Source organism: Gallinula chloropus (assembly GCF_964237585.1).
Source record: "Gallinula chloropus genome assembly, chromosome: 5".
Taxonomy (NCBI): Eukaryota; Metazoa; Chordata; class Aves; order Gruiformes; family Rallidae; genus Gallinula; species Gallinula chloropus.
The window spans coordinates 55,300,631-55,311,747 of NC_140090.1; the positions used below are offsets into that span (position 1 = coordinate 55,300,631).

Here is an 11,117-nt window from a genome sequence, read left to right on the forward strand (position 1 = left end):
CTTTACTGGGCTTTGATTCAGCAATCCAGGCCTAAAAGGCTTTGCTGACTCAGGATAAACATGAGCGCATGCCTAAGTACTTCAGAGATGTAAGAAGGCTCTGTTAAAGCACTTTACAAAATTATGTTCTACTGGAGGTGCTAAAGCAGCACATAGCTGTTGTTAATAATGTGTCTTGGATACTTTCTCCAGAGGGTCTGTCAGAACTTCCCAATTATCACAGTGCAATTTCACATGGCAGTAACAAAACAGCCAATGCTCTACTCCCAATTTGAATTTTTAGGCTTTGGGGGTTTTTTCTCCTGAAAAATAAACTTACTTTCCTAGCAAAATCAAAAGTCTAAGACTTTTCCTGATGTAAGTTTGTGTATCCTCTCCTTTCCCCTCCTGTTATTTAGATTTCATGAAAAGCACTCTTTTCTTAGTCTTGCAGACCACAAAACAATGGCAACACAATTTAGAAATATTTTCATACAATTTCCCAGTGTTTGTTTCTCGGCTTCATGGAAAGAAACCTGATTACAGCCCTAGAGTACATGCACATTTCAAATCCCCTCCTATTTTGAGATGACCAACTGTGATAAATGTATGTATTAATCATTCTATACTGGGTATTCCCATTCAAATGGACATAATCCATTTCATATGAAAAGCAAGATCAGCTGTTTAAAGCCACAGATGACTGTCAGGGGCTAAATTTCAGTAGGCCATAACTTTTCTGTGACTTTACATTCCACTTTATTTGTATTAACTTGAATTCTTCTCCCCTCCCTGCTGTTGCCACGCAAAACAGCAGAAATAAAGAACTACTTTTAATCCAATAGGTAATTTTTGAGGAACACAGTGGTAGGGGATGGAAAAGATAACCTAGAGAATCAAATCCATTCACACCCACACTTTGTAAACCATTCCTATTTCTTACATCCTCCTTTCTCTTTGCACAGAAATACTTTTAAATGTCTACTCTAGAGTACAGGATAAGGAAGGCCACCTTACCAACCAAGGCAAAAAAATTCCAGACACCAATCAGCACAGATGTATCCTTTTAGAGGAGTCAAAGAGAGCTGCTCTGCAACATCCTTGTTAGGGACCAACCTAAAAGGCTCATCCCCTGATGTACAAACAGTGCAATAAAGAACTACTCAAATTTATGCATCTATTCTTCACAAAACCAGATAAACTTCTCAGTGTCTATAAGTCACTGGGAGATCAGTGACAGTATCATCTGTCACTGCTATTCCAAAGCTGACTTGGAGGACTACTGGATGCCTGCTCTAATTCAGCAGCAAAACTAGTCCTTAAGGGTTACCTGGCCTACTGATGTCAATATATGTTGTGCTGGTTTTGCACATTAAAAGAACAGATAATGGAACTATTCGTATCAGAAAACTTGGTGTCTCTGAATTAGGAGAAAAACATAGATTTAATTTTATTATCTGAGAGCAAAATTTGTCTCGCTTAGAAGCCATAATGGACACTAAAAAAACACCCATTACAGCAACACAAGCAACTTTGTTATACCAGTTAAATATAATGTTTAATTAGTTTTCTAAATGCACACACTGAAAAGCCATTAGACAACCATTAGGAGTAATATACCCATTTTCTTTTTACAATCACCTGATTTAGTTAGGCAAATTTCTCAAGTCATTCAGTCAAACAACATTTGTTTTGGCATTCTTATCCCAGCAAAGTTTCCAATTCCCTTTTTTGACTGTGTTTACTGCAACTTTCCATTAAGCTCTAAAGCACTGATGATCATCATCTTCATTTCGGTAGATTTACAGAGCATTGCTTTCGGGTAAAAACGTGTCCAGTATGCTTATGGTCCCATTTCAAGATCCAGGAATCCAAACCTATTCAGCTATTTTTATGAAAGAATCTGTAACAAAAGAGTTTGGTGGGTTTTTTTTTTGGGGGGGGTGGGGTGGGGCAAGATAAAACATCTGAAAAATAAGATAGCTTTAGATACCTTTGCAGTCCCTTTATAAAAACAGCTGAGCTCCGAAAGGAACGAAATCCATCTGGCTATTCACACCTCAGCTGACTCACTATTTTATTAATGAAAGCTATCTTAATAATGTCATTAAGTAGAAACATATCTACATGAAATTTGTCAGAAGGCTCACGATGACTTTGCCAAAGCATCATGCCAATATATCTCACTGATAAGATCTCCTTGTAAGATAGCTACTAAATAGATTTTTATTCTACTGCTACCTACATCTTCTCTGATGATGATTTATCTCGATGCATCATCACTCTAGAAATTCTGTAAAATTTCAACAATTTAATTCAACTCCAGCATGCCCCAGTATGGGGTTATGTGATATGCCATCAAACATGCATACAACATGCAAAGGAGAATGTTATTGATGGTGCTATTCTACTGAAAGCTGAGAGACTGAGACACAATGAGCAAATCTGTAGTGCAGCTGTTAACTGAACGTGAATCCTGATCTAACCAAACTAATATGCAAACCTCAAATCTACCCCTCTCCTATAGCAATTACTTTATTTATCCTTGCAATGCTTCAGTTGTTTGCTTTCCAGAATCTATGTGTTTAGAAAATAAAAAACACCACACAAAACACGAAACAAAAAACCACATCTGGAGAATAAACAACTCCAAAGTTTCTTTTGAATAATTTGGTGAATTAAGCCCTGCTTCTGCCAAATCAAATGAAAGTAAAAAGTTTGAAAGTGCCTCAACCCTGAAAGAGTATGCTCTTAATATACACCTTCCTCATGTAGAGAATAGGCATCTGTGTTAAAGTAAGTTTAGCAATGCTAGTACAAACACAATGGGCAGTGTTGAGCAATTTGTTACTTTTCAAACCAAGAAACAAATCCAGTCCATCACCAGCTGGCACCACTCTCAGTTCTTTGCCAGGAAGCTGAAGGATGCCAGCGTATGAATAAAGCAAACCCTCTCCTCACCACAGACAAAGTCTAAACGACCTTTACACAAAAAGGCTCTCTAGAAAACACCAAGCTCTATAGCGTGGATTTTTGCAGACTCATCACATATTTGTGCTTGACAGTTTGATCATGGAGAAGAGCACAGTCCAAGGCAGTAACTATGAATTCTTGTCTAGTGTTAGTATCTCTCCTTCAAATACGCAATACTGTCAAAACAGAACAGTTGCTATACGATGCACTGAGGAGAGTGCTACTATTTGGTTTCCCTCAAGCCAGCTACCTCAGTTCAAATCCTAAAAAGACAGAATTAGTACTCGCCTCGTTACCAGCCTGGCCAGCAGTGCCAAGAATGCAAGTACAGCAACAAGTGAACAAATCCCTTCCCTCCTGGCAGAGGCCAAAGCAGGGGAGAACGGAACAAAAATACATGTTTTCTCACCAGTCACGTTCTGTCATTTCAGTTAAAAATGAAAAATAAAAAGAAAAATTAAAAGCCTATACTGTGACGTAGAGTCGTGGGCGTGCTACTGAACGTGCATCTTGCATTCAGGTGCTACAGCAACGCTGTCACACAAGCTGAATGCTTATCTTAATACTACAAGAAATCTTGTCTGTTAATCAAAGCATAATGAACAAGTTTCTTAGCATTAAAATACTGGCTTTTTGTAATCTTCATACTAATTTCCTGTATGATAGTAACAGACCCCATGAATGAAGACAAAGACCATAACTCCAGCAGACTAACTGGAAGAACTAATCAAGACAGTTGATTGCATATTGCCCTGACACATGCCCTGAGAAGACTGGCAGGTAGGTAAATGCAGGCATCTGAGGGACAGAATGTACAGCAAAAATTGCAATGGGAAGTCAAGGGAATTAAGTACAACACAGATGTGGATCCCATTAGCCTAAGTTAAAACACCTCAACACAGTTCAACCCTTTCTGTGGAATGGCAAGGTTACCAACTTCAGCATAAAAGTTAGTTTTCTGAAGGACTAAAAGGTGAAAGACCCAGGGACAGAGATCAAATAAGGGGAGATATTAAGCTCACAGAGGTGCCAGACACCTTCCCTGGAAATTAGCAGGATCTGGGATGAACCTCTCAATCAGTCCTGTGTGAGTGAGCCAGCAGTTTCACGGTCCATGCAGGCAGAAAGCGTGACTGGAGGAAGCGCTGATGCCATCAGCCTAGGGAAGAGCTAGACATTAAGATGCTGAATTTCTGGGCAGAGAAAAGTAACAAAGTAAAAGAGAACCAAAGTGTTATAAGTAACCTTCTTTCTCCTACCAGAAAGAGCAGTGAGGTTTGAAATTTCCTCATAACTTTGACCCTCTCCAAAGAGGACACGTAAGAGGTAATGAAGTGCCTCAGTTTTCTCCACAAACTCCTTCTACCCTTGCCCTATAGTCAGCAAATCTAAGTAAAGAAAAAATCAAAACCACATATTGTCTGACCAGATCACTGGCAAAATGACAGACGCACAAACATATTTATGTCTAGCTTTAGCCTGGTCCCTGACTCAAGCCAACAGACTGTGCTCCACCATTTGATCTGATTAGCAGTGTTTTGATCTAAAAATGTTAGTGCACGGGCTTTTATTTTTTTTTTTTTAAGAATCACATAGGTGTTCTTTTCCTAGGGAAAATACCAGTTTTCTATCATGAAATACAAATATTACAGGAAATATCTAAACTTTGGGGAGAAGAATGTCAATATTTGCACAGTTGGTTTCTAAAGTCTGTCCTTGATCTGGATGCACGAGTTGAGCCAGGACTTGTTGTAAATTACTTGTTGCAACCAGTCAAAACGAAACATTAACAGTAACCCAAGCAGCATGAAAAATGCTGAATCAACCCCATACAGTTTAAACGAATATCCAAACCAATACATTCATCAGTAGATTCATATCACAGTCAACAAAATAGAAAGAAGTTTCCATAATCTGTATTCAAGAGCACATCTGTTAAGTAGCATCTCTATTTCCATGTAGAAGCAGGTTTCCCTTATATTTTTACAAAACTTGTGTAGCGCAATGCTTACAAACTTAATTTTATTCACCAAAAATAGGTTACCTCTTCAAAAATATTCCCTTAACTTTCCAGACAAGGCAATTTTCCCAAATCTTTCCCACAGACACTCTTTTCTACGCTTAATTGAACAAGGTCCTTCTCTTACACCAGTGAGCTTTCAGAAATTAATCAAAGCTCCAGTGTCAAACAGCCATGCAGCACGGTGTGCAAGGAAACATCCTGAAGCCCTGTGACTGACAAGATGTTAAACTTCTGAGAAATACTTGTGCACGCTCCGTAATAAAAATCTGCATTTCTTTTAATTGATATTGATGGAAGAAACTGAAGTCTTCATTTGAGAAGAAATGTTTCTTTTATTTTCTCTATTTCTAGGCTGCTGCATGTTAATACCAGTGCCTGCAGGAGACTCACGCATTGCTTATGGTGCAAAAGCAACAAGGCTGCAGCCTTTCTGCGTCAGAACAAACGGTCCAGTGTGCTTTTTGAAGCCTGCTAATACAAAAGAGCCAAATCTAATCCTTTCAACGAACAGCACGCTCACCAGATTGATTAATCCAGCTCACTTGGTAAAAGGCAATCATGTTCCAAGTTAGAAAAAACCTTTGGGTTAGTTGTGAGCACATTTCAAGAACTACTGCAGTTTTAAGCTTCCCAAAACACCACAGTTTGATAAACCAACAATGCATCAACAGGAGGTGAGCATAACACTGTCACTGCATATCAACTCTGGGTGAGAATCCTCTATGATAAAGTCTTGCCCAGGTGAAAAAGATTCCTTCACAACACCCACCAAGAGCACAACCTAGTTACCACTGAAGAATCTCTGTCTTTCCCCTAAGATGGAACCCACTGAAGTTTCTCGGCCATCATCCCCCTGCCAGGAGACCACAGCATCACACATAAATTGGCTCTCTTTCTAAACTGCAACTCTATGCATGCAGGAATTTTGCTAATACCTCTAAGACATAACAACTCATCTTACCCCTGTTGTCAACTTGGCTTTTATGACATAAATAGGAATTAGTGTCACACATCTAAACAATGTGAAACAGTGCTTCTCCAGCAACAGCCGCATGACATTACTAATATGCTAGACTTCTTGAAATAACTATGAATACAATTACCCTAAAGTGCGACCCTAAATGTACACAACTTTTTTCTTCCCCATGATTTTAGTAAAAATTAGGGGGAATCAAGTATTAAGCCTCACCAGTCAAAGCTGAGAGGGCCAACTAAATTAATATTTGCAATTATAAGTATAAGCAAGTGGTATTAAAAAAGTCTACTTGGCAGTCGATCCTACTCAAATAAATTAACTCCTATAATATTCCTCCAAGCTATAGACAGATCCAAAAGTTAACAATTTATGGTCACATTTAATAGCAAAAAGTCTTTCCAAAGGATTTCCAACTGCTTAAGTTTGATACTTAAAGAAGAAGGGTTTACATATCTATCTTGCCTTGGGAGGACTCACAGGGACAGCTCCCTTTCCCACCCATGACTTTAAAAGTGAAATTCGTATAAAGTTATACAACTAAAACTAAATGACGGTCCAACTGAGACAGAAACAATGAATAAAAAAGCCCCAAAACAGATGAAAAAGCAGCTCTGAAGTTCCATGCACCAGGCACTATTTACTAGGAACAGTATTCTGTGGCATCACAGCATGAATAGGAATAAGTTCATCTGTCCAGCTTAAGTAGAAATCACAACAATCATTTTGAAACACATGCATGTGACTCATTTTTGGCTAATGAAAACATACCACTCAAACTGAAAAAATTAGGTAAATTGCATTCCTCCTAACTCTGTCAAAAACATTAAAGAAAAGAGATTTGCCAAAGATAAAAGCAAAGACGGCGTGATAGATCATCCATCAGCAATACAAGTACAGATAATTCTTCCTGACAGTGGAATGACTTGGGATACAACATATTCTGTTTTGGTTTGGGGTTTTTGGTGGGTTGTTTTTATTGTTGGAGGTTTGGGGGGGAGGGGTGTGTGTGTGTGTGTTTAAAGTGCGTATTCCACATATTTTATTCCCTAACACCTTAGATTTGAGTCCTAGTGAGTTTTGATGAAGATCAGGCCTAAATAATAGTGTACCAGGAAGAGAAAGAATAAAAGCAACTAGAATAATTTTACCACACTATAGAAAAAGTGAAATAAAATTGAGGCTTGATAATTTCTGCAAGTTACAGAGACAAGTTTAAGAACGTGTGAACTAATAAAATCAGTTTGAAAAATAATGAGAGGCAAAAAAGTTGCACATTTTATGGAGAAGCTAAAGTACAACATTAATATTCCAATGTACTCTGTTATACCAACTAGTGAACTGCTGGGGCTGTTTTGGGTATTGTTTGGAGGGTTTTTTCATAAATGCATTTTTGTTGTACAAGGTTGTACTGGATTCTCTAGCAAACAACAACTTTGATTTACTCATGTAAACATCGGAAATGCATCGGCAAACAAAGCCATATGGAGGAAAGAGAGATAAAATGGATTTTCTGTTTGCTTTAGAAACTTGACATCTGTGGATAGCATCGTTTAAGTTGTAATCCAATAACTTTTCATATTTTGGTCATTTTCATTTATCAGTCCGAACCCCACTTTATTTGATGATGCAAAAAGCTCTGGGTGGACAACAGAGAAGGAATAACGTTTTAGAAACTTAAAATAGGAAAGCACGTGAATATTCTTCCCTTTCACATCATAAATTTAAAGAATAAGGAAACCTCACATCTGTTCTAACTTAGCCTTAGAGCTTAAAAACCGAAAAAAAAAAAAAAAGCATTAGGGTTCTTTATATCTTGATTATATTTCTGCAAAGATTTGCGGAGCGGCCCCAGTTGCCGGTGGCATCGATCACCTAAGCCCCGCAAACTTCCCGGCTGGCTGGGCTCGGCGGTACTTACCCCCGCAGAGGAGAAGGAAGCCCGCCGTCCGCCCCGCGGAGGGCATCTTCCCCCGCGCCAGGACTCCTGAGGCTCCGCCTCGGCCGCCGGCGCTCCGGGCAACACCGGGCGGGCTGCGGGCCGGTCCCCACGGGCTCTCAGTCAGGCCGGCCCATGGCCCGGGGCGGCGGGCCGCGATGGGACGTACCAAGCCGGGCGGGGACGGGACGGACAGCGCCGGGATGTCTCTTCGGATACGGGCTCTTTCCGTCGGTCCTCCTGGGTCCCGCCCCGCCGCCACCGGCCAGGAAAAAGCGCCCTCGTCCCCTCAGCGGTGCCGGCGCCTCTCGGGCTCTGCGGGGAGAAGCCGAAGTCACGGGCGAAGCCTCGCTCCGCCGCGCCTGCCGCTGAGCACCCCACGCTGCCCGGGCGGCGGCACCGCCCGGCTCGGGCCAACCCCCGGCCCCTCCTCCGCTCCCGGACGAGGCCGCCGGTCCGCGCAACCCGGGGCCGCTCGGGGCCGCCCCCGGCCGCCCCGCATCGCCGCCCCGCCCGGCGGACAGCCCCCGCCCCGCCCGCGGAGCCGTCGCGGAGGGGAGCGCTGGGGGCGCGGCGGCGGCTCCGCCCCGAGCATCCCCGCGGACGGCGGGCAAGGTGCGGGGGGCTGGGGCGGCTCAAAGCGACAGCGCGGAGCCGCCTTCCGCGGGGTCCCGGTGCACTGGCCCGAGTCCCCCGGTCCCCGTAGGAAGGTAACGGGGCGCGGGCGGGCGGAAGAGGCGGCGGCGGCGGCTAGGGGGGAGAGGGAGGAGGAGGACACGCGAGCCGAGCAAACACACCAGGTGCGAGACAAAGCAGGGACAGGCGCTGCGGCACCAGGATGTATCCAAGTGGCCGCCGCCTCCCCTCCCACCCACCCCCCCACACCCCCCGCCCCGCTTCGCCCCAAACACATTAAACGTGTTGAATAATTAATCCTTGGGAGAGGAGACAATTTTTGCTTGATGGTAGGAGGATGCTGCAAGAGATGAGCTCTACCTGGCAGGCAACCAAAGTAACCCGGAACGCAAGCATCCCGCTTAGCGGCAAAACACCACTTTGAAACCGCAAGCGGGGGAGAAAGAAAAATATTAAAAAGACGGTAAAAAATAATCTAACCAAGCCAAACCAAAATACGCGTTAAGGGCAGGTCGGGCTCGCCGAGAAAAGCAGTCCGAAAAAGCCGCCGCTAACAAACACCGCCCAAAGCATTTGGTTCGCCGCTGCCGGACCTCCCTCTGCCCGGCAAACCCCGCCGCAGCGCCAGCGATCGCCCCTCGCCTTGTCGCGGTCCCAGACTGCGGCAGCCGCGCCGGACCCCGCCGGGAAAGCTCCGGGACGGGGCGGGCGCAGCTCCGCACCGCCCGCCGCCACGGCACCCGCGCAAGCTGCGCGCTCCTGAGCGCCAGGCAGCGGCCCCCGCCCTCCCGGAGGGACCGCACCGCTCTCTCGGCTGAAGGAAAACCCTGCCCCTTTCGCTTCGCTTCTCCTCCCCAGGTCACTTCAACCTGCTGGGGAAGTATTTTTCTTCCCCTCCTTCCCCAAAGCTCTGTACGGCTGATGCTGCCCCGACACAGCCACACTGCTCCAGAGATCTCAACGTCAGGGTTAGGCACAGATCAGCAGCGGCACAGCTCCCATCTTTCCCAGCCTTCACACTTTGAAACGCCCGAACAGCAGCAAGGAGACGCACACAGTAGAATGATACTCCGTGTAATTTCACGTAGCAAGAATTGCTATAGATTACTTAATGCAAATCAAATAGGAAGTTATCGGTCTTGCCTAGTAAAGAGCTCTGCTTAAAATACACAGAGGCAAAGAGGCGAAACAAAAGGAATCACCCTACCGATGCGATGCATTCCCATGGTCTGCATCGGGGTTGGGAAAACAGAAAGGCAAGTGCGAGCACCTGAAGGCATAATAATGAGTTTGAGATCAACACTAGCGACCGCCATAAATTAACTGCAGTTGAAGCTGCCTGACATAGTATAAAATAAACTTTCTGAATACTTACTTACATGTACAAGTGTTTAAGGGGCTTTCACAGCTGCCTAATAGAGGGAACTGAGAAACATATTTGAGATGTCTCCATAAACCAAGGGAAAGCAAAGAAAAAAGCATAGAAAATGTTAACATTAAATCAATCCTTTGTGGAGAAATATCCTATGTTAAGCTGAGTTTTATCTTAAATCATATTTAAAAGCTCGCACAGTATACAAATCAATATTGATGCCATCTAAAATACACCACTATCATCTGTGCTGATAAATGCCAGTTTCCATTCAGGACAAAGTGACTTCTTGGAAGAATTTCAAGGACTTCCAATCGCTTCTGGCATCTCAGCCACTGAAGCCAAAGCTGTACTACTCTGCCAACTTCAGGCTCTGCTCCAACACATTAAAACTGGGTTTAGATGCCATCATGTTCGTCATACAAGGAGCAGAAGTAAGGTCACCAGAATAATTTTTTCATTTGATTTCCAAGCTTTTAAGTTAAGCAGATTTATAAGTTTTCAGAACATCATAGCTTACGTACAAGCACACATGGGAAAAAGTTGCCAGCTTGGATGAGACAGGGACTAAATACCAGTCTCTTCAGTGTTCCAGCTACTGCAATCATCACTCTAATGTTAATGTAGTCAACCATCCTTCCTGGAGCTGTTCTCCTTTATGGTCTCCAGTTCACCGTAGGCATTCAAAACAAGGAAGAGTGACGGTATAACTGAGGAAATGCAGTTCATCAAGGAAACATAGCCTACCATAAGGAAGACAAAAATAACTGTAGCATCTCACAAACCCCTGCAAAAGCCTATCAAAATGGAGGCATTTTGAATTTTGACTCAGAATCTGAATTTCAGGGGGAAAAACAGAAACACATCCTGCCCAGCCTTGTTTCCACACCCCTGAAGAGGCCCAACACAGCCTGTGAAGCACATGCCCTTGAGTTTTTAGAGGACTACAAGACTGTACCCACCTCCTTCTAACAGCTAACTTCTGCTCCAATATGCACAAAATACATGCCCATGTCATTCACCCAGTTTCTTTGAAGACCTTTTGAAAACTGAATGAAAATCACTGCAAGTAAATGGGGAATAAAAAGCTACCATTCCTTAATTCTGTAGAGCATCTCAGGCTTTATGGTGACATCTGCCATTGCTCTCCTAGCAAAAATACTTTGGAAATAAATTGATGCTTTCCTGCAGGCTGGTGCAACCGTGAAATTATGGCTCATAC

General features: G+C 43.4%; 1 protein-coding gene across 1 annotated transcript in view; it reads right to left on the reverse strand.

The window, feature by feature from the left end:
- Positions 1-7,915, reverse strand: part of RET (ret proto-oncogene) — a gene marked incomplete at both ends in the record, with an annotated part of 80,745 nt that extends 72,830 nt beyond the window's left edge. Inside the window, one exon of the mRNA XM_084264293.1 lies at positions 7,870-7,915. Within this exon, the coding sequence (XP_084120419.1) occupies positions 7,870-7,915 (46 nt within the window). The remainder of the gene's footprint in view (positions 1-7,869) is intronic.
- Between the last annotated feature and the right edge of the window lie 3,202 nt (positions 7,916-11,117).